This window comes from Oncorhynchus tshawytscha, linkage group LG14, assembly GCF_018296145.1.
Source record: "Oncorhynchus tshawytscha isolate Ot180627B linkage group LG14, Otsh_v2.0, whole genome shotgun sequence".
Classification (NCBI taxonomy): Eukaryota; Metazoa; Chordata; class Actinopteri; order Salmoniformes; family Salmonidae; genus Oncorhynchus; species Oncorhynchus tshawytscha.
The window spans coordinates 53,279,860-53,307,359 of NC_056442.1; the positions used below are offsets into that span (position 1 = coordinate 53,279,860).

Sequence of the window (27,500 nt, forward strand, 5' to 3'; positions counted from 1 at the left end):
CTGCCCTCCGGTACCGTTGCCCCACCTCTGGTTTTACTGACCCCTGCCTGCCCTCCGGTACCGTTGCCCCACCTCTGGTTTACTGACCCCTGCCTGCCCTCCGGTACCGTTGCCCCACCTCTGGTTTACTGACCCCTGCCTGCCCACCGGTACCGCTGCCCCACTTCTGGTTTTACTGACCCCTGCCTGCCCTCTGGTACCGTTGCCCCACCTCTGGTTTACTTACCCCCGCCTGCCCTCCGGTACCGTTGCCCCACTTCTGGTTTACTGACCCCTGCCTGCCCTCTGGTACCGTTGCCCCACCTCTGGTTTACTGACCCCCGCCTGCCCTCTGGTACCGTTGCCCCACCTCTGGTTTACTGACCCCCGCCTGCCCTCCGGTACCGTTGCCCCACCTCTGGTTTACTGACCCCTGCCTGCCTTAACCTGTCTTTTGCCTGCTCCTGTTGGATTATTAAAACTGTGTTAATTCAACGTGGTCTGCATCTGGGTCTTACCTTCATACCTGATAGTACAAACTGGCCATGACTGACCCAGCATACCCTGGCCAGCTGAGCAACGCCATCTCCTCCCAAGGAGCCACCATTGGTCGGCACGATCCAAACGTTGGCTGAGCGTCATGACCGGGTGCTGGACATGCTGCTGGAGCAATTCTGTGGGTTGTCTGGGGGGGAGCCTGCCACGGTGGTAACACTACCGCCCCTCAGTAACTCGGCGGTTAGCAGCGCCGCCCCACCGGCCACTCCACCTTCCCAAGAGCCCCGTTTACCTCCCCCGGAATGCTTTAATGGAGAGGCGAGCACCTGTTGGACGTTTTTAGCTCAGTGTGCCTTCAATTTCAAGCTTCAGCCCTCCTCCATCCCCTCGGATCGCTCCAAGATAGTCTACCTCATCACGCTGATGTTTGAGAGGGCTCTCACCTGGGCTACCACCGTATGGGGAACAACAGCCGGCCATGTGCGTGAGTCTGGAGGGGTTCGTGGGAGAGGTGAGGAAGGTTTTTGATGCCCCGTTCTCCGGGAGAGAAGCTAATGTGGCCGACTATGCGGTGGAATTCCGCACTTTGGCATCGGAGAGTGGGTGGAACCAGGAAGCCCTGTTTGACATGTTCCTGCACGGCGTCTCAGAGGAGGTTAAGGACGAGCTTGCTGCTCGGGAGTTACCCACGGATCTTGACTCCCTCATTGCTTTGACCATCCGTGGCGATGTGCGATTGCGGGAATGATGGATGGAGAGGAATATCGCACGTACAAGGATTCCACCTCGCCTCCAAGTCATCCCGGAAGTCCCCGGCCGTCCCGTGTGTCCTCTTGCCCACTACAAGACCAGGCGTACCGGTAGGAGCGAGTACTCTGGTGATATGGCCATATGGAGAACTTTTCTGCTTCCCTTACTCACACCCATTTTCATGTCATTCTGCTGTGGGGAAACCAGTCCAAATCTCTCCGGGTCCTCATTGACTCAGGGGCCGATGAGAGCTTTTTGAACGTCACACTGGCTTCTGAGCAGAACATCCCCACTCAGCCCCTCTCCATTCCCATGGATGTTAGATCGCTGGACGGGCGCTCTTAAGGTCGGTTCACCCATAACACCACTCCCATCAACCTACGTGTGTCAGGGAATCACAGTTCAATTCCTGCTCATCAAGTCCCCCGAGATTCTCGTGGTTTTGAGATTCCCCTTGCTCTAGCGACACAATCCCCTCATCAACTGGTCTACAGGTGCTATCATGGGCTGGAGACCATTCTGCCACTCCCATTGTCTGAAGTCGGCGCAGCCTGCCCAGGGACATCTCCGCCATTCCCGAGGAGCACCAGGACTTCCAGGAGGTGTTCAGCCAGTCCCGGGCCACTTTCCTTCCGCCACACTGCCCTTATGACTGGATTGACCTTCTCCCTAGCACCACGCCGCCCCGGGACGTCTGTACTCTCTGTCGGGACCAGAGACTAATGCTATGGAGACCTACATTGGGGACTCCCTAGCTACAGGATTTATCCGTCCCTCTTCCTCTCCCGCTGGCCCAAGTTTCTTCTTTGTGGAGAAAAAAGACAAGAGCCTGTGCATTGACTACTGGGGACTCGATGACATTAGTGTGAAGAACCATTATATGCTACCACTAATTTCCTCGGCTTTCGAGCCGCTCCAGGGGGCCACTGTTTTCTCTAAGCTGGATCTACAAAACGCCTACCACCTAGTGCGGATACGAGAGGGGGACGAGCGGAGGACTGTCTTCAACACGGTCAGCGGCCACTAAGAATATCTGGCCATGCCCTTCGGCCTCACCAACGCCCCTGCCGTGTTCCAGGCTCTGGGGAAGGATGTTCTCAGCGACATGCTGAACCGGTTCATCTTCATCTACATTGATGACATCCTCGTTTTCTCCCACTCCCCCCAAGAACACGTGTTTCACGTCCAACAGGTTCTCCAGCACCTTCTAGAGAGCCCGTTGTTTGTTAAGGCGGAAAAGTGCAAGAGAAGGTGAGAAGGTGAGAACGGTGGTGGATTGGCCTCAGCCTACGTCCAGGGTGCAGCTGCAACGCTTCCTGGGGTTCACCAACTCTTATCCCTTCCCGTCAATTCGTGGTCTAGGCTGATGCTTTGGATGTCGGAGTGGGGGCGTGTCCTGTCCCAACGTTCTGCCCTGGAGCTTAAGCTGCATCCCTGCACCTTCTTCTCCCACCGCCTTAATGCCACGGAGAGGAACCACGATGTGGGGAATCGGGAGCTTCTCGCGGTGAAGATGGCGTTGGAGGAATGGAGGCAGTGGCTAGAAGGGGCAGAACATCTGTTTATTGTGTGGACCGACCAGAAAAACCTGGAGTATCTCCGCACCGCCAAGCGCCTCAACTCCAGGCAAGTGAGATGGGCCCTGCTGTTTACCTGGTTCAACTTTTCCCTCTCCTACCGGCCGGCGTCCAAGAACGTCATCTCGCTCAGATTTGTCTGCAGCAACTTAGCAGGCGTTTAAAAAAAAAAAAGCTACAACAAAGTTTATACCGTCAGATTTCAAAACGTTTAAAACCATGTCTGGAGAGAGACTTTCAACGAATACAACAAAGAGCTACTGTTTTTAGAAGTGAGTTATTGTTTAAGTTGTAGATCTCGGCTTGCGTTTTGACTCAGAAAGTGATCTTGATTCAGAAAAGGTTGGTGCCACTCGTCTATAGCAACACACATACTGTATCTACATCAGCACACATGACCTGCTGAAATTAAGCTTTTTATGTGCTCTAGACTTGATTTTTTTTCTTCAAAACTGGCAACAGGAACATTCAAAACATCCCATCAGATGTATTACAGGATATCAGTGCAAGAGTTAACGAAGTTATACAAAATGGAAACATAAGCAACAATACAGGAAATTAAAAAACAACTTATTTATGTGGTTCACTCTCTCCCACGTAACACTGTGTGGCAAAATTGAATTCAAGTGTCTTACAGGTTAACATCACTTCTAAATGTCTTGTATAAGCTGTTACAGTATATTACATCACCTTATGAATATGTTGTGACCGTGCTTCTACATCTGCATTGCTTGCTGTTTGGGGTTTTAGGCTGGGTTACTGTATATCACTTTGTGACATCAGCTGATGTAAAAATAACTTTATAAATGCATTTGATTGATTTGATTTGATTGATTACACCATAAGCGAGGTTGATTGTGTGTGTGTGTTTGTGTGTGTGTTTGTGTGTGTGTGTGTGTGTGTGTGTGTGTGTGTGTGTGTGTGTCTTCCTCAGGTCAAAGAGTCTGGCTCTGCAAGCCGTGAGGTCACGGTCTGTCAACTCTGACAGCGGTCAGGATGGAGAAGGGTTGGAGCTAACATCTGACGCATTCCTCTCAGAATCCCCACCCAATCAGCAAACAGAAGCCTTAGATACCTCTCCCACTGAGAGGAAACTAACCAATGAGAACTCCCTGTCTCCCTCCACCCCTCCAGCCACGCCCTGTGAGGAACAGAGGGATGGACAGGGAGAGGGGGAAGGAGGGAGAGGAGGAGGAATAGGAGAGGGGAAAGAGGACAAGCTGTACAGCCACCTGAGAGACAACATGGAGAAGATCAAAGAGTTCTGTTCTGAGATGGTTCAACAGATCCCCATACCAGAGCACTGTGTTATAGAAGGTACCCTGCTATTAATCAAATCAAATCAAAATGTTACATTCTCCGAATACAATACTTACAGTGAAAGCCCTTTAAACCAATATTACTTAAAGAAGTTAAGAAGAAAACATGTGTTGAGTAAAAAATAGATAAGTAAAAAGAATGGTACATTTGATTAACTGTTCAGGAGTCTTATGGCTTGGGGGTAGAAGCTGTTCAGAAGCCTTTTGGACCTAGACTTGGCGCTCCGGTACCGCTTGCCGTGCGGTAGCAGAGAGAACAGTCTATGACTAGGGTGGCTGGAGTCTTTGACCATTTTTAGGGCCTTCTTCTGACACCGCCTGGTATAGAGGTCCCGGATGGCAGGAAGTTTGGCCCTGGTGAAGTACTGGGCCGTTCTCACTACCCTCTGTAGTGACTTGCAGTCGGAGGCCTAGTAGTTTCCATACCAGGCAGTGATGCAACCAGTCCGGATTCTCTCAATGGTGCAGCTGTAGAAACTTTTGAGGATCTGAGGACCCATGCCAAATCTTTTCAGTCTCCTGAGGGAGAAGAGGCTTTGTCGTGCCCTCTTCACAACTGTCTTAATGTGTTTGGACCATGATAGTTTGTTGGTGATGTGGACACCAAGGAACTTGAAGTTCTCAACCTGCCCCACTGCAGCCCCTTCGATGAGAATGGGGGCGTGCTCAGTCCTCTTTTTCCTGTAGTCCACAGTCATCTCCTTTGTCTTGATAATGGGAATGGTCAGGTCTCTGACCTCCTCCCTATAGGCTGTCTCATCATTGTCGGTGACAAGGCCTACCACTGTTTTGTCATCGGCAAACTTAATGATGGTGTTGGAGTTGTGCCTGGCCATGCAGTCATGAGTGAACAGGGAGTACAGGAGGGGACTAATTGCCAGCTCATTACCCTCCCATTACCAGTTCATTACCTACCAATTACCTGCTCAATACCCTGCCATTACTACCTCATTAGACTGCCATTACCAGTTCATTACCCTGCTATTGACATTACACTGCTATTGATAATACCCTGCTATTGACAGCTCATTACACTGCCATTACCAGCTCATCACCCTGCCGTTATCAGCCCATTACCCTCCCAAATTGTGGGTGGATGGTAGGCCTCTTACTTGCCTTGCATGTTTGTAGCTGTCTGGCTGATGTTGGTGAGCTAGGAGAGGCAGGAAGCAGAAATGGTTGGAGCTGTCTGGCTGGTGTTGGTGAGCTAGGAGAGGCAGGAAGCAGAGATGGTTGGAGCTGTCTGGCTGGTGTTGGTGAGCTAGGAGAGGCAGGAAGCAGAGATGGTTGGAGCTGTCTGGCTGGTGTTGGTGAGCTAGGAGAGGCAGGAAGCAGAGATGGTTGGAGCTGTCTGGCTGGTGTTGGTGAGCTAGGAGAGGCAGGAAGCAGAGATGGTTGGAGCTGTCTGGCTGGTGTTGGTGAGCTAGGAGAGGCAGGAAGCAGAGATGGTTGGAGCTGTCTGGCTGGTGTTGGTGAGCTTGGAGAGGCAGGAAGCAGAGATGGTTGGAGCTGTCTGGCTGGTGTTGGTGAGCTAGGAGAGCCAGGAAGCAGAGATGGTTGGAGCTGTCTGGCTGGTGTTGGTGAGCTAGGAGAGGCAGGAAGCAGAAATGGTTGGAGCTGTCTGGCTGGTGTTGGTGAGCTAGGAGAGGCAGGAAGCAGAGATGGTTGGAGCTGTCTGGCTGGTGTTGGTGAACAGGGAGAGGCAGGAAGTAGAAGATCCAGTGCATCGTTTTTATTTTAGGTTTTTTGGAGCAGGTGCAAATATTTACAAAGTATTCAAATCATCCAATAAGGTGCTGGACAGTCTGACTAGCCTTTAGGGCTCAGAACAACCCTCGCTAACCCCTGCAGAGCCAGGCAGCCATCTTCAACTTCCATAAAGATCCACACCTGAACATATATACCCTGGCAGAGACCAGGTGACAGGAAACACTTGTAGTAATAGATAGCACAAAGCCAATAAACACTTAGCGAAGTTAACAACTCTACAATAACACTTTAGATACTATAATCTGTACGATACCAAAATCTATAGAATACTGTTAAAGAACTGGACTAGAGCAGAAACTCTTCTCCCCCTAATTAGTACGGGAGTGTCACTTAATTAATGCGCAGACCATGGTCACCTGCGCTTGGTGGCCACGCCCCTCCAAATGCTACAACACATCTCACACAAACGTTTGTAAGTTCTGCTTTAGAATAGCATCACAACTAACAAACATTCTGCTTTTACTTCTCACGTCTTCTGTCGTTTATAGTCAATGTTTAGAAATGATTTAAATAACACCAACAGCGCATACTGAAATGTGCACTTTGGCGTATATGTTTTTAAGGACCTCAGATATGGCCACTCCTCCACCTCCCACTTGCAGCGTAGCTCATTGCAAGCTCATGTACGACAGGTGAATATTACTAATCCTCCCACTTGGGATTTGAAAATAGTTGAGCACCGTCTTTAACATGTCCAAATGGTAAACAAGCATGCGTTTGACGATATTAGAGCCCATATGTCTTAATAGGACAGAGCTGACAGAGAAACTTCAGTGTGCCTTGGTATGGATTCTACTATTTTGGAGAGATACGACACCATCCTTTTAAATTGTATTTATTTAACCTTTATTTAACTAGGCAAGTCAGTTAAGAATAAATTCTTATTTTCAATGACAGCCTAGGAACAGTGGGTTAACTGTGTCTTTCAGGGGCAGAGCAACATATTTGTATCTTGTCAGCTCGGGGATTTGAACTTGCAACTTTTCGGGTCGCTCTAACCACTAGGCTACCCTGCCGGCCCCATCCTTCCATATTTTGTCGATGGTGGTGGAAAACGCTGTCTCGGGCGCCGCTTCAGAATCTCCCATAAGTGTTCAATTGGTTTGAGATGGAGTGACAGTAGCACCTGTTTTCAATGTTCTTTGTGCCCCTCATTTACTCAAGTGTTTCCTTTATTTTGGCAGTTCCCTTTACGTCTGAAAGAAGGAGCGCCGGTAATGTGTTTTTATTTAAGGATTTGTCTCTAAATGAAAAGTCTGATCGGTACAGTACATCATGATGTTCACACACATTATCATGATTCACACACATTATCTGATCAGTGATCATGATGGTAATGGGTTCGGTCGTTATATAACACTGAGCAGTACAGTACACACGTACACACACACACACACACACACACACACACACACACACACACACACACACACACACACAGTACAGTACAGTACATACGTAAACACACACAGACACACACACACACACACGGTACAATACAGTACACAGAGACAGTGTAAAGCAATCTGTGCCAACTCAGCTGTACAGGATGTGGTTACTCAAGGAGTCAACACACACACACACACACACACACACACACACACACATTCTGTTTCCCAGCAGAGTGTGAGGGGGCTTAAGGTGTGATTAGTGTCTCCTAGAGGAGGTCTGTGTTTTGACAAGGGCAGTGGAAGGGAAATAATTCATGCTGAACCCTGACCCGACCCACACCCTAACACACACACACACACATTGTGTAATCCCCCCCCACACACCCCACCTACACACTCACACACCTTCTCTCGACCCCTCCATCTCCCCTACAGAGCTCAGACATGCCTGTAGTAACAGAGATACCAATGGATTGATGTATTTCAGTAGTCACCAGAAGGTGATGTAGAAAAATAAAACTAAGAGACGAAAAATTCATAAAGGAGCATAATTGCAGACATGAATGAAATGAATGAATGTGCAGGTCTGCAGTAAATGTTGTGGCCGGCCGGGCTGGGTTGTACTATTTAATTATGACTTATACAGAGTCCAGTCTGACCAGAAAAGGATGAGGGTTGAGGGTTAAAACAGTCTGCCTCTCCTTCTGGGGGTACAGACTCAGGGTCAGCAGCCCCAAATAAAACACCCTACACCCCATACCCCTCTCCAATCTACCCCTCTCCATTCTACCCCAGTCCAATCTACCCCTCTCCATTCTACCCCAGTCCAATCTCCCCCAATCCATTCTACCCCAGTCCAATCTACCCCAGTCCAATCTACCACAGTCCAATCTACCCCAGTCCAATCTACCCCACTCCAGTCTACCCCAGTCCATTCTACCCCAGTCCAATCTACCCCAGTTCAATCTACCCCAGTTCAATCCATTTTACCCCAGTCCATTCTACCCCAGTACATTCTACCCCAGTCCATTCTACCCCAGTCCAATCTACCCCAGTCCAATCTACCCCAGTCCATTCTACTCCCTCCATCTGTAAAGTAGGCCAGAGTGAGGCCCAGCTAGACCCTCTCTTCTTCCTGTCTCTCCCTGGGTTAACAGTCCCTGTCTCTCCCTGTCTCTCCCTGGGTTAACAGTCCCTGTCTCTCCCTGTAGAGCCCTGGGTTAACAGTCCCTGTCTCTCCCTGGGTTAACAGTCCCTGTCTCTCCCTGTCTCTCCCTGGGTTAACAGTCCCTGTCTCTCCCTGTCTCTCCCTGGGTTAACAGTCCTTGTCTCTCCCTGTAGAGCCCTGGGTTAACAGTCCCTGTCTCTCCCAGGGTTAACAGTCCCTGTCTCTCCCAGGGTTAACAGTCCCTGTCTCTCCCAGGGTTAACAGTCCCTGTCTCTCCCAGGGTTAACAGTCCCTGTCTCTCCCTGGATTAACAGTCGTTGTCTCTCCCTGGGTTAACAGTCGCTGTCTCTCTCTGGGTTAACAGTCCCTGTCTCTCCCTGGGTTAACAGTCCCTGTCTCTCCCTGTCTCTCCCTGTCCCTCCCTGGGTTAACAGTCCCTGTCTCTCCCTGTCTCTCCCTGGGTTAACAGTCCCTGTCTCTCCCTGTCTCTCCCTGTCTCTCCCTGTCTCTCCCTGGGTTAACAGTCCCTGTCTCTCCCAGGGTTAACAGTCCCTGTCTCTCCCTGTCTCTCCCTGTCCCTCCCTGGGTTAACAGTCCCTGTCTCTCCCTGTCTCTCCCTGGGTTAACAGTCCCTGTCTCTCCCTGTCTCTCCCTGTCTCTCCCTGGGTTAACAGTCCCTGTCTTTCCCAGGGTTAACAGTCCCTGTCTCTCCCTGGATTAACAGTCGTTGTCTCTCCCTGGGTTAACAGTCGCTGTCTCTCTCTGGGTTAACAGTCCCTGTCTCTCCCTGGGTTAACAGTCCCTGTCTCTCCCTGTCTCTCCCTGTCACTCCCTGGGTTAACAGTCCCTGTCTCTCCCTGTCTCTCCCTGGGTTAACAGTCCCTGTCTCTCCCTGTCTCTCCCTGTCTCTCCCTGGGTTAACAGTCCCTGTCTCTCCCTGTCTCTCCCTGTCTCTCCCTGGGTTAACAGTCCCTGTCTCTCCCTGTCTCTCCCTGGGTTAACAGTCCCTGTCTCTCCCTGTCTCTCCCTGTCTCTCCCTGGGTTAACAGTCCCTGTCTCTCCCTGTAGAGCCCTGGGTTAACAGTCCCTGTCTCTCCCAGGGTTAACAGTCCCTGTCTCTCCCTGGATTAACAGTTGTTGTCTCTCCCTGGGTTAACAGTCCCTGTCTCTCCCTGTCCCTCCCTGGGTTAACAGTCCCTGTCTCTCCCTGTCTCTCCCTGTCCCTCCCTGGGTTAACAGTCCCTGTCTCTCCCTGTCTCTCCCTGTCCCTCCCTGGGTTAACAGTCCCTGTCTCTCCCTGTCTCTCCCTGTCCCTCCCTGGGTTAACAGTCCCTGTCTGAGTCCCTGTCTCTCCCTGTCTCTCCCTGTCCCTCCCTGGGTTAACAGTCCCTGTCTCTCCCTGTCTCTCCCTGTCCCTCCCTGGGTTAACAGTCCCTGTCTCTCCCTGTCTCTCCCTGGGTTAATAGTCCCTGTCCCTCCCTGTCTCTCCCTGTCTCTCCCTGTCTCTCCCTGTCTCTCCCTGGGTTAACAGTCCCTGTCTCTCCCTGTCCCCCTGTCTCTCCCTGGGTTAACAGTCGCTGTCTCTCCCTGTCTCTCCCTGGGTTAACAGTCCCTGTCTCTCCCTGTCTCTCCCTGGGTTAACAGTCCCTGTCCCTCCCTGTCTCTCCCTGTCTCTCCCTGTCTCTCCCTGTCTCTCCCTGGGTTAACAGTCCCTGTCTCTCCCTGTCCCTCCCTGTCTCTCCCTGGGTTAACAGTCGCTGTCTCTCCCTGTCTCTCCCTGGGTTAACAGTCCCTGTCTCTCCCTGTCTCTCCCTGGGTTAACAGTCCCTGTCTCTCCCTGTCTCTCCCTGTCCCTCCCTGGGTTAACAGTCCCTGTCTCTCCCTGTCTCTCCCTGTCTCTCCCTGGGTTAACAGTCACTGTCTCTCCCTGTCTCTCCCTGGGTTAACAGTCCCTGTCCCTCCCTGTCTCTCCCTGTCTCTCCCTGGGTTAACAGTCCCTGTCTCTCCCTGTCTCTCCCTGTCCCTCCCTGTCCCTCCCTGTCTCTCCCAGTTTGGAGTTTTAATTCTTCTAACATCACATCGTTGGTAACCAAGACACCAGAGCAGAGTGGAAGCAGAAGGTCTTTGATATGTTAGAAGCACTCTCTGAGCTCCACCCCAGACAGTTCAGTAGAGAATCCCTGCTGTCTTTTTGATCTGACTACATCACTATAAACATTACATAGAGAAACAGAGAGACAGCAGACACACACTTTCTGCCTTTCACACACACACACACACACACACACACACACACACTCACAGGGAAATGGGTCGTGAATGTAGAGGTGATGATAGATAGTGACAGGATGGGATGTTGTGATAGTCCCTACGGTTACCTTCTGTAACACCAGGGCCAAGGAGGAGACAGCCAGGAGTCACACACATGGATCAGACAGCATACATACAACAGCACACACACACACACACACACACACACACACACACACACACACACACACCAAGCAGACAGCTCTAACTGCAAACACACCCACTGAAACACATGTACAATCTCTCATTGCATAGAGTTTAGTGGGTATATAAAGAGTTTGAGTTTCTCCCTGAGCTTTGGGCAGAGCTGAGTAATGGAATGGAATGTAAGGCCATGTGTGTCAAGGGTAACGGTGGTACAGACCTACAGTTTAATTCTACAGGCTTTAACCCGCCATCGTCAGAGTGACAGGGAGGGCAGGAAAGGAGATGACTGGATACGTTGTAGAGTGAGTAAGGTTTAGAAAAGACTGAAACTGATCAAAAACACACAATAGAATTCTTACTATTTTATTTATGTTTGCTGGCGTGCGTGTGTGTGCGTGTGTGTGTGTGTGTGTGTGTGTGTGTGTGTGTGTGTGTGTGTGTGTGTGTGTGTGTGTGTGTGTGTGTGTGTGTGTGTGTGTGTGTGTGTGTGTGTGTGTGTGCATGCACCTCTGTGGGTTTTAGACTCGAGCCAGGGAAGTGTGGCGAAGCTGACGTTCCCGTGCCCTCTGAAGGGGCGTTACTGTCTCTATACCAAGTCCTGTTTCACCCTCACCAGCCTCCAGCCACACCTCTGGATCAACATCATGCTGCTTCACCTACAGGTGTGTGCTCTATAACACAACAAAACACACACACTCACTCACACACACACAGACACAGGTGATGTCTCTATCGGATGAAATCTCCTTTTCTCCCTGTCCTCACAGAGTCAGCACAGCGCTCCTCTCTCCTCTCTGGATGACAGTGTGCGGAGGTTGGGGAGACTGTGGGAGGGGACCCAGCTAAAAGGAGCTCACAGCTTCTCCATGGCCATGACCCAACAGCCCACTCCACACAGAAAGGTACAGTGCTTGTGTGTTCGCGTGTACACGCACTCTATTCCCTCCTGATAGAAGAAATTACCTCATTGACTACGGAGCCTGAGAGCCAGAGTGCCGGCGTAAAGGGGGTCAAAGTTCAACAAAAGCTCAGAACAACATTTCCTCCCTTTTGTTTACTTCCACAGCTCTTTAAAGGGCCACTTGTGTAAGCAACGTGTCCACTCACAGACACTCTGTCATTAGCAAGATGTGTAGTGTATGTCATCTCTCATATACCCCCTCATTACGAGACATGCTAAGTGGTCAGTAGGAAATAATTAGACAACAGAAGAAAATACAGCTGTCATTTTGCTTTCCTTAAAAAGGGGGCGGGGCCATTGTTTAAAGGGGAAAGAACCATTATTTTAAAAGGGGGCGGGGCCATTGTTTAAAGGGGAAAGAACCATTATTTTAAAAGGGGGCGGGGCCATTGTTTAAAGGGGAAAGAACCATTATTTTAAAAGGGGGCGGGGCCATTGTTTAAAGGGGAAAGAACCATTGTTTTGAAAGGGGGCGGGGCCATTGTTTAAAGGGGAAAGAACCGTTATTTTTAAAGGGGGCGGGGCCATTGTTTAATATGGTGTTTTGACTGTATCGAGACTATGACATCCATATGAAGTTTGTTAAACGTTGGGCATGTTACGTTCCCCAGCAAGAAACCAAAACATTTCGTTCAAACAGAAAGGAGAACGAACAAAAAGTCACTGACCATCGACCAAATCGAAACAGGTGGAGGTTTTAGGAGGGGTTCTGAAAGATGGGGGTGTCCACGGGGGTGTCATGGGGGTGTCCACTGACTGTTGACTAGCAACAACAACTGGTACGAAAAATGAAACCCTCAGCAAACTTAAAGACAGAAAACAAACCGTAAAGTGGAGGAAAACTAAAACAGGGAAGATCAGATAAAAGATTTGTTTAAAAAAATAAATAATTTAGAGATAAATTAGAGAGAGCTAGCTAAAGGTGTTAACCCGTCACATACTTTGGTGTGAAAAGTGCAAATAAACCCCAGAAGAACAGCAAAGGCCTTTGTGAAGATGCTGGAGGAAACAGGTACAAAAGTATCTATATCCACAGTAAAATGAGTCCTATATCGACATATCCTGAAAGGCCGGTCAGCAAGGAAGAAGCCACTGCTCCAAAACTGCCATAAAAAAGCCAGACTATGGTTTGCAACTGCACATGGGGACAAAGATCGCACTTTTGGAGAAATGTCCTCTGGTCTGATGAAACAACAATAGAACTGTTTGGCCATAATGACCATCGTTATGTTTGGGGGAAAAAGGGGGAGGGCCTGCAAGCCGAAGAACACCATCCCAACCGTGAAGCATGGGGGTGGCAGCATCATGTTGTGGAGGTGCTTTGCTGCAGGAGGGACTGGTGCACTTCACAAAATAGATGGCATCATGAGGAGGGACAATTATGTGAATATATTGAAGCAACTTCTCAAGACATCTTGGATCTTGGATGCAAATGGGTCTTCCAAATGGACAATGACCCCAAACATACTTCCAAAGTTTTGGCAAAATGGCTTACGGACAACAAAGTCAAAGTATTGGAGTGGCCATCACAAAGCCCTGACCTCAATCCCATAGAAAATGTGAGGGAAGAACTGGAAAAGCGAGTGCCAGGAAGGAGGCCTACAAACCTGACTCAGTTACACCAGCTCTGTCAGGAGGAATGGGCCAAAATTCACCCAACTTATTGTGGGAAGCTTATGGAAGGCTACCTGAAACTTTTGACCCAAGTTGAACAATTTAAAGGCAATGCTACCAAATACTAATTGAGTGTATGTAAACCTCTGTCCCACCGGGAATGATGAAAAAAATAAAAGCTGAAATAAATAATTCTCTCTACTATTATTCTGACATTTCACATTCTTATAATAAAGTGGTGATCCTAACTGACCTAAGACAAGGAATTTTTACAAGGATTAAATGTCAGGAATTGTAAAAAGCAAAAAAAAACAACTGAGTTTAAATGTATTTGGCTAAGGTGTTTGTAAACTTCCGACTTCAACTGTACATCAGACAAACAACACAACACTAAGAAACGTTCTCTGGATACCATGTTGATGCCCCAGTCTGGTTGGTTCTGTGTTTTACCTGCTCGTAAAGAACCCAGCAGTTCCAGTCCACATTTGGAACAGATCTGAGCATTCTTAAAACTCAACCACTGTGGACCCTATAAACAACATGGGACACACTCTGGGCCTCTTCCAGCATGGCTCAGCAGTTACAGCCATTCACCATGGTCCTCTGGTCCCCTTACACTCTGGTCCTCTGGTCCTCTGGTCCTCTGGTACTCTGGTACTCTAGTACTCTGGTCCCCTTGCACTCTAGTCGTCTGGTACTCTGGTCCTCTAGTCCTCTGGTCTTCTGGTCCTCTGGTACTCTGGTTCCCTTGCACTCTTGTACTCTGGTCCTCTGGTCTTCTGGTACTCTGGTACTCTGGTACTCTGGTCCTCTGGTCCCCTCACACTCTAGTCCTCTGGTACTCTGGTCCTCTGGTACTCTAGTACTCTGGTCCCCTTGCACTCTAGTCGTTTGGTACTCTGGTCCTCTGGTCCCCTTACACTCTAGTCCTCTGGTACTCTGGTCCTCTGGTACTCTGGTACTCTGGTCCCCTTACACTCTAGTCCTCTGGTACTCTGGTACACTGGTCCTCTGGTACTCTGGTCCCCTTGCACTCTGGTACTCTGGTACTCTGGTCCTCTGGTACTCTGGTACTTTAGTACCCTCGTCCTCTGGTCCTCTGGTCCTCTAGTACTCTGGTCCCCTTGCACTCTAGTCGTCTGGTACTCTGGTACTCTGGTCCTCTGGTCTCCTGGTCCTCTGCAATAAGAAACACATGTGTCTGACTGAGGTTTTATTACTCTGCTAATCAACTTCCTGCTGATAGGAAAAGTCTAAGTGAGGCAAGCTTTTTATGGGAATGCAGTACAGAGGGGAAGGGAACGCTGAGGATACATCCGGGGGAGAGGGAATAGGAGACAGAGGGAGAGAGGGGGCAGGAGACAGGGGGAGAGAGGGGGCAGGAGACAGAGGGAGAGAGGGGGCAGGAGACAGGGTGGAGAGGGGGCAGGAGACAGAGGGGGAGTGGGGGCAGGAGACAGGGGGAGAGGGGGCAGGTGACAGAGGGAGAGAGGGGGCAGGAGACAGGGGGAGAGGGGGCAGGAGACAGAGGGGGAGTGGGGGCAGGAGACAGGGGGAGAGGGGGCAGGAGACAGAGGGGGAGAGGGGGAGAGGGGGCAGGAGACAGAGGGTGAGTGGGGGCAGGAGACAGAAGGAGTGGGGGCAGGAGACAGAGGGAGAGAGGGGCAGGAGACAGAGGGGAGGGGGCAGGAGACAGAGGGGGAGTGGGGGCAGGAGACAGAAGGAGTGGGGGCAGGAGACAGAGGGAGAGGGGGCAGGAGACAGAGGGGGAGGGGGCAGGAGACAGAGGGGGAGTGGGGGCAGGAGACAGAGACAGAGGGGACAGGGGCGGGAGGCAGAGGGGAGTGGGGGCAGGAGACAGAGTTGGAGAGGGGGCAGGAGACAGAGTTGGAGAGGGGGCAGGAGACAGAGGGAGAGAGGGGGCAGGAGACAGAGAGGGAGAGGTGGCAGGAGACAGAGGGGGAGTGGTGGCAGGAGACATAGTTGGAGAGGGGGCAGGAGACAGAGGGGGAGAGGGGACAGGGGCGGGAGGCAGAGGGGAGAGGGGGCGGGAGGCAGAGGGGGAGAGGGGGCAGGAGACAGAGTTGGAGAGGGGGCAGGAGACAGAGTTGAGAGGGGACAGGAGACAGAGGGAGAGAGGGGACAGGGGCGGGAGGCAGAGGGGGAGAGGGGCGGGAGGCAGAGAGGGGAGAGGGGGCAGGAGACAGAGTTGGAGAGGGGGCAGGAGACAGAGAGGAGGGGACAGGGGCGGGAGGCAGAGGGGAGAGGGGCGGGAGGCAGAGGGAGGAGAGGGGGCAGGAGACAGAGGGAGAGAGGGGGCAGGAGACAGGGTGGAGAGGGGGCAGGAGACAGAGGGAGAGAGGGGGCAGGAGACAGGGGGAGAGAGGGGGCAGGAGACAGAGGGAGAGAGGTGGCAGGAGACAGGGTGGAGAGGGGGCAGGAGACAGAGGGGGAGTGGGGGCAGGAGACAGGGGGAGAGGGGGCAGGTGACAGAGGGAGAGAGGGGGCAGGAGACAGGGGGAGAGGGGGCAGGAGACAGAGGGGGAGTGGGGGCAGGAGACAGGGGGAGAGGGGGCAGGAGACAGAGGGGGAGAGGGGGAGAGGGGGCAGGAGACAGAGGGTGAGTGGGGGCAGGAGACAGAAGGAGTGGGGGCAGGAGACAGAGGGAGAGAGGGGCAGGAGACAGAGGGGGAGGGGCAGGAGACAGAGGGGGAGTGGGGGCAGGAGACAGAAGGAGTGGGGGCAGGAGACAGAGGGAGAGGGGGCAGGAGACAGAGGGGAGGGGGCAGGAGACAGAGGGGGAGTGGGGGCAGGAGACAGAGACAGAGGAGAGAGGGGACAGGGGCGGGAGGCAGAGGGGGAGTGGGGGCAGGAGACAGAGGGGGAGTGGGGGCAGGAGACAGAGGGGGAGTGGGGACAGGAGACAGAGGGAGAGAGGGGACAGGGGCGGGAGGCAGAGGGGGAGTGGGGGCAGGAGACAGAGTTGGAGAGGGGGCAGGAGACAGAGTTGGAGAGGGGGCAGGAGACAGAGGGAGAGAGGGGGCAGGAGACAGAGAGGGAGAGGTGGCAGGAGACAGAGGGGGAGTGGTGGCAGGAGACATAGTTGGAGAGGGGGCAGGAGACAGAGGGGAGAGGGGACAGGGGCGGGAGGCAGAGGGGGAGAGGGGGCGGGAGGCAGAGGGGAGAGGGGGCAGGAGACAGAGTTGGAGAGGGGGCAGGAGACAGAGGGAGAGAGGGGACAGGGCGGGAGGCAGAGGGGGAGAGGGGGCGGGAGGCAGAGAGGGAGAGGGGGCAGGAGACAGAGTTGGAGAGGGGGCAGGAGACAGAGGGAGAGAGGGGACAGGGGCGGGAGGCAGAGGGGAGAGGGGGCGGGAGGCAGAGGGGGAGAGGGGGCAGGAGACAGAGGGGGAGAGGGGGTAGGATACAGAGGGGGAGTGGGGGCAGGAGACAGAGGGGAAGAGGGGGCAGGAGACAGAGGGAGAGAGGGGACAGGGGCGGGAGGCAGAGGGGGAGAGGGGGCAGGAGACAGAGGGGAGTGGGGGCAGGAGACAGAGGGGGAGTGGGGGTAGGAGACAGAGTTGGAGAGGGGGCAGGAGACAGAGTTGGAGAGGGGGCAGGAGACAGAGGGAGAGAGGGTACAGGAGACAGAGGAGAGAGGGTACAGGAGACAAAGGGAGAGAGGGGGCAGGAGACAGAGAGGGAGAGGGTACAGGGGCGGGAGGCAGAGGGGGAGTGGGGGCAGGAGACAGAGGGGGAGTGGTGGCAGGAGACAGAGGGGGAGTGGGGGCAGGAGACAGAGTTGGAGAGGGGCAGGAGACAGAGTTGGAGAGGGGGCAGGAGACAGAGGGAGAGAGGGGACAGGGCGGGAGGCAGGGGGAGAGGGGGCGGGAGACAGAGGGAGAGAGGGTACAGGAGACAGAGGGAGAGAGGGTACAGGAGACAAAGGGAGAGAGGGGGCAGGAGACAGAGAGGGAGAGGGTACAGGGGCGGGAGGCAGAGGGGGAGTGGGGGCAGGAGACAGAGGGGGAGTGGTGGCAGGAGACAGAGGGGGAGTGGGGGCAGGAGACAGAGTTGGAGAGGGGGCAGGAGACAGAGTTGGAGAGGGGGCAGGAGACAGAGGGAGAGAGGGGACAGGGCGGGAGGCAGAGGGGGAGAGGGGCGGGAGGCAGAGGGGGAGAGGGGGCAGGAGACAGAGGGGGAGTGGGGGCAGGAGACAGAGGGGGAGTGGGGGCAGGAGACAGAGGGAGAGTGGGGGCAGGAGACAGAGTTGGAGAGGGGCAGGAGACAGAGGGGGAGTGGGGGCAGGAGACAGAGAGGGAGAGGGGACAGGAGACAGAGGGAGAGTGGGGGCAGGAGACAGAGTTGGAGAGGGGACAGGAGACAGAGGGAGAGTGGGGGCAGGAGACAGAGTTGGAGAGGGGTAGGATACAGAGGGGGAGTGGGGGCAGGATACAGAGGGGGAGTGGGGGCAGGAGACAGAGGGAGAGAGGGGACAGGGGCGGGGAGGCAGAGGGGGAGAGGGGGCAGGAGGCAGAGGGGGAGAGGGGGCAGGAGACAGGGGAGAGAGGGGGCAGGAGACAGAGGGAGAGAGGTGGCAGGAGACAGGGTGGAGAGGGGGCAGGAGTCAGAGGGGGAGTGGGGGCAGGAGACAGGGGGAGAGGGGGCAGGTGACAGAGGGAGAGAGGGGGCAGGAGACAGGGGGGGAGGGGCAGGAGACAGAGGGGGAGTGGGGGCAGGAGACAGGGGGGAGGGGGCAGGAGACAGAGGGGGGAGAGGGGAGAGGGGGCAGGAGACAGAGGGTGAGTGGGGGCAGGAGACAGAAGGAGTGGGGGCAGGAGACAGAGGAGAGAGGGGCAGGAGACAGAGGGGGGGGGGCAGGAGACAGAGGGGGGAGTGGGGGCAGGAGACAGAAGGAGTGGGGGCAGGAGACAGAGGGAGAGGGGGCAGGAGACAGAGGGGAGGGGGCAGGAGACAGAGGGGAGGGGGGGCAGGAGACAGAGACAGAGGAGAGAGGGGACAGGGGCGGGAGGCAGAGGGGGAGTGGGGGCAGGAGACAGAGGGGGAGTGGGGGCAGGAGACAGAGGGGAGTGGGGACAGGAGACAGAGGGAGAGAGGGGACAGGGGGGAGGCAGAGGGGGAGTGGGGGCAGGAGACAGAGTTGGAGAGGGGGCAGGAGACAGAGTTGGAGAGGGGGCAGGAGACAGAGGGAGAGAGGGGGCAGGAGACAGAGAGGGAGAGGTGGCAGGAGACAGAGGGGGAGTGGTGGCAGGAGACATAGTTGGAGAGGGGGCAGGAGACAGAGGAGAGAGGGGACAGGGGCGGGAGGCAGAGGGGAGAGGCGGGAGACAGAGGGAGAGAGGGTACAGGAGACAGAGGGAGAGAGGGTACAGGAGACAAAGGGAGAGAGGGGGCAGGAGACAGAGAGGAGAGGGTACAGGGGCGGGAGGCAGAGGGGGAGTGGGGGCAGGAGACAGAGGGGAGTGGTGGCAGGAGACAGAGGGGAGTGGGGGCAGGAGACAGAGTTGGAGAGGGGGCAGGAGACAGAGTTGGAGAGGGGGCAGGAGACAGAGGAGAAAGGGGACAGGGCGGGAGGCAGAGGGGAGAGGGGGCGGGAGGCAGAGGGGGAGAGGGGGCAGGAGACAGAGGGGAGTGGGGGCAGGAGACAGAGGGGAGTGGGGGCAGGAGACAGAGGGAGAGTGGGGGCAGGAGACAGAGTTGGAGGGGGCAGGAGACAGAGGGGAGGGGGCAGGAGACAGAGAGGAGAGGGACAGGAGACAGAGGGAGAGTGGGGGCAGGAGACAGAGTTGGAGAGGGACAGGAGACAGAGGGAGTGGGGGCAGGAGACAGAGTGGGAGAGGGGGTAGGATACAGAGGGGGAGTGGGGGCAGGATACAGAGGGGGAGTGGGGGCAGGAGACAGAGGGACAGGGGCGGGAGGCAGAGGGGGAGAGGGGGCAGGAGGCAGAGGGAGAGGGGGCAGGAGACAGGGGGAGAGAGGGGGGCAGGAGACAGAGGAGAGAGGTGGCAGGAGACAGGGTGGAGAGGGGGCAGGAGTCAGAGGGGGAGTGGGGCAGGAGACAGGGGAGAGGGGGCAGGTGACAGGAGGAGAGAGGGGGCAGGAGACAGGGGGAGGGGGCAGGAGACAGGGGGAGAGGGGGCAGGAGACAGGGGGAGAGGGGCAGGAGACAGAGGGGAGAGGGGAGAGGGGGCAGGAGACAGAGGTGAGTGGGGGCAGGAGACAGAAGAGAGGGGGGGCAGAGGAGAGGGGGCAGGAGACAGAGGGGAGGGCAGGAGACAGAGGAGACAGAAGGAGTGGGGGCAGGAGACAGAGGGAGGGGGCAGGAGACAGAGGGGGAGCAGGAGGAGGGGGAGTGGGGGCAGGAGGGGAGACAGAGGGGAGAGAGGGACAGGGGGGGAGGCAGAGGGGGGGGGCAGGAGACAGTGGGGGCAGGAGACAGAGGGGAGGGGACAGGAGACAGAGGAGAGGGAGGGGGCAGGAGGGGGACAGGAGACAGAGTTGGAGAGGGGGCAGGAGACAGAGTTGGAGAGGGGCAGGAGACAGAGGGAGAGGGGGCAGGAGACAGAGAGGGAGAGGTGGCAGGAGACAGAGGGGAGTGGTGGCAGGAGACAGTTGGAGGGGGCAGGAGACAGAGGGGGAGAGGGGACAGGAGAGGAGAGGGGAGGGGGAGGCAGGGGGAGGGGGCAGAGACAGAGTTGGAGAGGGGGCAGGAGACAGAGGGAGAGGGGACAGGGGTGGGAGGCAGAGGGGAAGGGGCGGGAGGCAGAGGGGGAGGGGCAGGGAGACAGAGGGAGAGAGGGGCAGGAGACAGAGGGGAGTGGGGGGGGCAGAGGGGAAGGGGGCAGGAGACAGAGGGGAGGGAGGAGACAGAGGGAGGGGCAGGAGACAGAGGGGAGAGGGGGCAGGAGACAGAGGGAGTGGGGGCAGGAGACAGAGGGGGAGTGGGGGTAGGAGACAGAGTTGGAGAGGGGGAGAGACAGAGTTGGGAGGGGGCAGGAGACAGAGGGAGAGAGACAGGAGACAGAGGGAGAGGGGTACAGGAGACAAAGGGAGAGAGGGCAGAGGAGAGGGACAGGGGCGGGAGGCAGAGGGAGTGGGGGCAGGAGACAGAGGGGGGGGGCAGGAGACAGAGGGGAGGCAGAGACAGAGTTGGAGAGGGGGCAGGAGACAGAGTTGGAGAGGGGGCAGGAGACAGAGGAGAGAGGGACAGGGGCGGGAGGCAGAGGGGGGGGAGCAGAGGGGGGGAGACAGAGGGGGAGTGGGGGCAGGAGACAGAGGGAGGGACAGAGGGAGAGTGGGGGGGAGACAGTTGGAGAGGGGGCAGGAGACAGAGGGGAGAGGGGGCAGGAGACAGAGAGGGGACAGAGACAGAGGGAGAGTGGGGGCAGGAGACAGAGTTGGAGAGGAGACAGAGGGGAGTGGGGGCAGGAGACAGAGTTGAGAGGGGTAGGATACAGGGAGGGGGCAGGATACAGAGGGGGTGGGGGCAGGAGACAGAGGAGAGAGGGACAGGGGCGGGAGGCAGAGGAGAGGGGGCAGGAGCAGAGGAGAGGGGGCAGGAGACAGAGGGGAGTGAGGGCAGGAGACAGGAGACAGGAGAAGGATGGGAGGTGGGGGCAGGAGACAGAGAGGGAGGCAGGAGACAGAGGGGAGAGGGGACAGGGGCGGGAGGCACAGAGTACAGGAGACAGAGGGAGAGGGGGCAGGAGACAGAGGGGAGAGGGTACAGGAGACAGAGGGGAGTGGGGGCAGGAGACAGGGAGAGAGGGGGGGAGGCAGGAGACAGAGGGGGAGAGGGGCAGGGGGTACAGGAGACAGAGGGGGAGTGGGGGCAGGAGACAGAGGGAGAGGGGACAGGGGCGGGAGGCAGAGGGGAGGGGGCAGGAGACAGAGGGGAGGGGGCAGGAGACAGAGGAGTGGGGGCAGGAGACAGAGGGGGGAGTGGGGGCAGGAGACAGAGTGGGGGCAGGAGACAGAGGGGAGTGGGGGGGGACAGTTGGAGAGGGGCAGAGTCAGAGGGAGAGGGGACAGGGTGGGGACAGAGGGGGAGGGGACAGGGGCAGGGAGGCAGAGGGGGAGGGGGCTGGAGACAGAGGGGAGAGGGGGCAGGAGACAGAGGGGATTGGGGGCAGGAGACAGAGTTGGAGAGGGGGCAGACAGAGTTGGAGAGGGGGCAGGAGAGAGGGGAGTGGGGGCAGGAGACAGGGGAGAGGTACAGGAGACAGGGACAGGGCGGGAGGCAGAGAGGGTACAGGAGACAGGGGGAGGAGACAGAGAGGGAGAGGGTACAGGAGACAGAGGGGGAGTGGGGGCAGGAGACAGAGGGAGAGAGGGACAGGTGTGGGGAGGCAGAGAGGGTACAGGAGACAGAGGAGAGGGGGCAGGAGACAGAGGGGGATTGGGGGCAGGAGACAGAGTTGGAGAGGGGCAGGAGGAGTTGGAGAGGGGCAGGAGACAGAGTTGGAGAGGAGGCAGGAGACAGAGGGGAGTGGGCAGGAGACAGGGGAGAGAGGGACAGGGGCGGGAGGGGAGAGAGGGGGCAGGAGACAGAGGGGAGTGGGGGCAGGAGACAGAGGGGGAGTGGGGGCAGGAGACAGAGTTGGAGAGGGGGCAGGAGACAGAGTTGGAGAGCAGGAGACAGAGTTGGAGAGGAGGCAGGAGACAGAGGGGGAGTGGGCAGGAGACAGAGGAGAGAGGGGACAGGGGTGGGAGGCAGAGAGGAGAGGGGGCAGGAGACAGAGGGGGAGTGGGGGCAGGAGACAGAGGGGGAGTGGGGGCAGGAGACAGAGTTGGAGAGGGGGCAGGAGACAGACCACCAGTGGGGGCAGGAGACAGGAGGGAGAGGGGGAGGAGACAGAGTTATAGAGGGGACAGGAGACAGAGGGAGAGAGGGACAGGAGACAGAGGGGAGGGGGCAGGAGACAGAGGAAGAGAGAGGGAGACAGAGGGAGAGAGGGGCAGGAGACAGAGGGAGTGGGGGCAGGAGACAGAGGAAGAGGGGCAGGAGACAGAGGGGAGTGGGGGCAGGAGACAGAGTTGGAGAGAGGGACAGGACAGAGGGAGAGGGGGCAGGAGACAGAGAGGGGGACAGGGGCGGGAGACAGGGGGAGAGGGGGCAGGAGACAGAGGGAGTGGGGGCAGGAGACAGAGGGGAGGGGGGCAGGAGACAGAGGGGGAGTGGGGGCAGGAGACAGAGGGAGAGAGGGACAGGTGTGGGAGGCAGAGAGGGTACAGGAGACAGAGGGAGAGAGGGGGCAGGAGACAGAGAGGAGAGGGTACAGGAGACAGAGGGGAGTGGGGGCAGGAGACAGAGGAGAGAGGGACAGGGGGGAGGCAGAGGGGAGAGGGGGCAGGAGACAGAGAGTGGGGGCAGGAGACAGAGGAGTGGGGGCAGGAGACAGAGGGAGTGGGGGCAGGAGACAGAGGGAGTGGGGGCAGGAGACAGAGGGGAGAGGGGGCAGGAGACAGAGGGGAAGAGGGGCAGGAGACAGAGGTGGGGGCAGGAGACAGAGGGGCAGGAGACAGAGTTGGAGAGGGGGCAGGAGTCAGAGGGAGAGAGGGGACAGGGGCGGGAGGCAGAGGGGGAGAGGGGACAGGGGCAGGAGGCAGAGGGGGAGGGGGCAGGAGACAGAGTTGAGAGGGGCAGGAGACAGAGTTGGAGAGGAGGCAGGAGACAGAGGGGGAGTGGGCAGGAGACAGAGGGAGAGAGGGGACAGGGCGGGAGGCAGAGAGGGAGAGGGGAAGGAGACAGAGGGGAGTGGGGGCAGGAGACAGAGGGGAGTGGGGGCAGGAGACAGAGTTGGAGAGGGGGCAGGAGACAGAGTTGGAGAGGAGGCAGGAGACAGAGGGGGAGTGGGCAGGAGACAGAGGGAGAGAGGGAGCAGGGGGGGAGGCAGAGAGGGAGGGGGCAGGAGACAGAGGGGAGTGGGGGCAGGAGACAGAGGGGGAGTGGGGGCAGGAGACAGAGTTGGAGGGGGCAGGAGACAGAGGGGGAGGGGGGGCAGGAGACAGAGAGGGGAGAGGGGGCAGGAGACAGAGTTATAGAGGGACAGGAGACAGAGGAGAGAGGGGACAGGAGACAGAGGGGGAGTGGGGGCAGGAGACAGAGGAAGAGAGGGGCGGGAGGCAGAGGGGAGAGGGGCAGGAGACAAAGGGGAGTTGGGGCAGGAGACAGAGGAGAGGGGGCAGGATACAGAGGTGGAGTGGGGGCAGGAGACAGAGGGAGAGGGTACAGGAGACAGAGGGAGAGAGGGTACAGGAGACAGAGGGAGAGGGAGAGAGGGGGGAGACAGAGAGGGAGAGGGTACAGGGGCGGGAGGCAGAGGGGGAGAGGGGGCAGGAGACAGAGGAGTGGGGGCAGGAGACAGAGGGGGAGTGGGGGCAGGAGACAGAGGGGGAGTGGGGGCAGGAGACAGAGGGGAGTGGGGGCAGGATACAGAGAGGGAGAGGGTACAGGAGACAGAGGGGGAGAGGGGACAGGGGCGGGGAGGCAGAGAGGATACAGGAGAGTGGGGGCAGGAGACAGAGGGAGTGGGGGCAGGAGACAGAGGGGGAGTGGGGGCAGGAGACAGAGTTGGAGAGGGGGCAGGAGACAGAGTTGGAGAGGAGGCAGGAGACAGAGGGGGAGTGGGCAGGAGACAGAGGGAGAGAGGGAGGGGCGGGAGGCAGAGGGAGAGAGGGGGCAGGAGACAGAGGGGAGTGGGGGCAGGAGACAGAGGGGGAGTGGGGGCAGGAGACAGAGTTGGAGAGGGGCAGGAGACAGAGGGGGAGTGGGGGCAGGAGACAGAGAGGGGAGGGGGCAGGAGACAGAGTTATAGAGGGACAGGAGACAGAGGGAGAGGGGACAGAGACAGAGGGGAGTGGGGGCAGGAGACAGAGGAAGAGGGGACAGGTGTGGGAGGCAGAGTACAGGAGACAGAGGAGGGGCAGGAGACAGAGGGGGATTGGGGGCAGGAGACAGGGGAGGAGACAGAGAGGGGGGCAGGAGACAGAGTTGGAGAGGAGGCAGGAGACAGAGTGGGCAGGAGACAGAGGAGGGGACAGGGGCGGGAGGCAGAGAGGGAGAGGGGGCAGGAGACAGAGGGGAGTGGGGGCAGGAGACAGAGGGGAGTGGGGGCAGGAGACAGAGTTGGAGAGGGGGCAGGAGACAGAGTTGGGAGAGGGGCAGGAGACAGGAGGGGAGACAGAGGGGGGGGGCAGGAGACAGAGGGGAGAGGGGACAGGGGTGGGAGGCAGAGAGGGAGAGGGGGCAGGAGACAGAGGGGGAGTGGGGGCAGGAGACAGAGGGGAGTGGGGGCAGGAGACAGAGTTGGAGAGGGGGCAGGAGACAGAGGGGAGTGGGGGCAGGAGACAGAGAGGAGAGGGGGGGAGACAGAGTTATAGAGGGACAGGAGACAGAGGAGAGGGGACAGGAGACAGAGGGGGAGTGGGGGCAGGAGACAGAGGAAGAGAGGGGGCGGGAGACAGAGGGAGAGAGGGGCAGGAGACAGAGGGAGTGGGGGCAGGAGACAGAGGGGAAGAGGGGGCAGGAGACAGAGGGGAGTGGGGGCAGGAGACAGAGTTGGAGAGAGGGTACAGGAGACAGAGGGAGAGAGGGGGCAGGAGACAGAGAGGGAGAGGGTACAGGGGCGGGAGGCAGAGGGGAGAGGGGGCAGGAGACAGAGGAGTGGGGGCAGGAGACAGAGGGGAGTGGGGGCAGGAGACAGAGGGGAGTGGGGGCAGGAGACAGAGGGAGAGAGGGGACAGGTGTGGGAGGCAGAGAGGGTACAGGAGACAGAGGAGAGAGGGGCAGGAGACAGAGAGGAGAGGGTACAGGAGACAGAGGGGAGTGGGGGCAGGAGACAGAGGGAGAGGGGACAGGGGCGGGAGGCAGAGGGGGAGAGGGCAGGAGACAGAGGGAGGGGGCAGGAGACAGAGGAGTGGGGGCAGGAGACAGAGGAGTGGGGGCAGGAGACAGAGGGAGTGGGGGCAGGAGACAGAGGGGAGGGGGCAGGAGACAGAGGGAAGAGGGGGCAGGAGACAGAGGGGAGTGGGGGCAGGAGACAGAGTTGGAGAGGGGGCAGGAGACAGAGTTGGAGAGGGGGCAGGAGTCAGAGGGGAGAGGGACAGGGGCGGAGGCAGAGGGGGAGAGGGGACAGGGGCAGGAGGCAGAGGGGGAGGGGGCAGGAGACAGAGTTGGAGGGGGCAGGAGACAGAGTTGGAGAGGAGGCAGGAGACAGAGGGGGAGTGGGCAGGAGACAGGGAGAGAGGGGACAGGGGCGGGGAGGCAGAGGGAGAGGGGCAGGAGACAGAGGGGAGTGGGGGCAGGAGACAGAGGGGAGTGGGGGCAGGAGACAGAGTTGGAGAGGGGGCAGGAGACAGAGTTGGAGAGGAGGCAGGAGACAGAGGGGGAGTGGGCAGGAGACAGAGGGAGAGAGGGAGAGGGGCGGGAGGCAGAGGGAGAGGGGGCAGGAGACAGAGGGGAGTGGGGGCAGGAGACAGAGGGGGAGTGGGGGGCAGGAGACAGAGTTGGAGAGGGGGCAGGAGACAGAGGGGAGTGGGGGCAGGAGACAGAGAGGGAGAGGGGGCAGGAGACAGAGTTATAGAGGGGACAGGAGACAGAGGGAGAGAGGGGACAGGAGACAGAGGGGGAGTGGGGGCAGGAGACAGAGGAAGAGAGGGGGCGGGAGGCAGAGGGGGAGAGGGGCAGGAGACAAAGGGGAGTTGGGGCAGGAGACAGAGAGGGAGAGGGGGCAGGATACAGAGGTGGAGTGGGGGCAGGAGACAGAGGGAGAGAGGGTACAGGAGACAGAGGGAGAGAGGGTACAGGAGACAGAGGGAGAGGGAGAGAGGGGGCAGGAGACAGAGAGGGAGAGGGTACAGGGCGGGAGGCAGAGGGGAGAGGGGGCAGGAGACAGAGGGAGTGGGGGCAGGAGACAGAGGGGAGTGGGGGCAGGAGACAGAGGGGAGTGGGGGCAGGAGGCAGAGGGGAGTGGGGGCAGGATACAGAGAGGGAGAGGGTACAGGAGACAGAGGGGGAGAGGGGACAGGGGCGGGAGGCAGAGAGGATACAGGAGACAGAGGGAGTGGGGCAGGAGACAGAGGGAGAGTGGGGGCAGGAGACAGAGGGGGAGTGGGGGCAGGAGACAGAGTTGGAGAGGGGGCAGGAGACAGAGTTGGAGAGGAGGCAGGAGACAGAGGGGAGTGGGCAGGAGACAGAGGGAGAGAGGGGAGAGGGGGGGAGGCAGAGAGGGAGAGGGGGCAGGAGACAGAGGGGAGTGGGGGCAGGAGACAGAGGGGGAGTGGGGGCAGGAGACAGAGTTGGAGAGGGGGCAGGAGACAGAGGGGGAGGGGCAGGAGACAGAGAGGGAGAGGGGGCAGGAGACAGAGTTATAGAGGGGACAGGAGACAGAGGAGAGAGGGGACAGGAGACAGAGGGGGAGTGGGGGGGGAGACAGAGGAAGAGAGGGGCGGGAGGCAGAGGGGGAGAGGGGGCAGGAGACAAAGGGGGAGTTGGGGCAGGAGACAGAGAGGGAGAGGGGGCAGGATACAGAGGTGGAGTGGGGGCAGGAGACAGAGGGGAGGGTACAGGAGACAGAGGGAGAGAGGGTACAGGAGACAGAGGGAGAGGGAGAGAGGGGCAGGAGACAGAGAGGGAGAGGGTACAGGGGCGGGAGGCAGAGGGGGAGAGGGGGCAGGAGACAGAGGGAGTGGGGGCAGGAGACAGAGGGGGAGTGGGGGCAGGAGACAGAGGGGGAGTGGGGGCAGGAGGCAGAGGGGGAGTGGGGGCAGGATACAGAGAGGGAGAGGGTACAGGAGACAGAGGGGGAGAGGGGACAGGGGCGGGAGGCAGAGAGGATACAGGAGACAGAGGGAGTGGGGGCAGGAGACAGAGGGAGAGTGGGGGCAGGAGACAGAGGGAGAGTGGGGGCAGGAGACAGAGGGGGAGAGGTGGCAGGAGACAGAGTTGGAGAGGGGGCAGGAGACAGAGGGAGAGGGGGCAGGAGACAGAGGGGGAGT

General features: G+C 57.7%; 1 protein-coding gene across 1 annotated transcript in view; it reads left to right on the forward strand.

Moving 5' to 3' along the window:
- Nucleotides 1-27,500, forward strand: part of LOC112240918 (ventricular zone-expressed PH domain-containing protein) — a 190,581-nt gene that overhangs the window by 109,694 nt on the left and 53,387 nt on the right. The window contains exons 7-9 of the mRNA XM_042296575.1: nucleotides 3,739-4,121; nucleotides 11,432-11,571; nucleotides 11,677-11,811. Of these exons, the coding sequence (XP_042152509.1) occupies nucleotides 3,739-4,121; nucleotides 11,432-11,571; nucleotides 11,677-11,811 (658 nt within the window). The remainder of the gene's footprint in view (nucleotides 1-3,738; nucleotides 4,122-11,431; nucleotides 11,572-11,676; nucleotides 11,812-27,500) is intronic.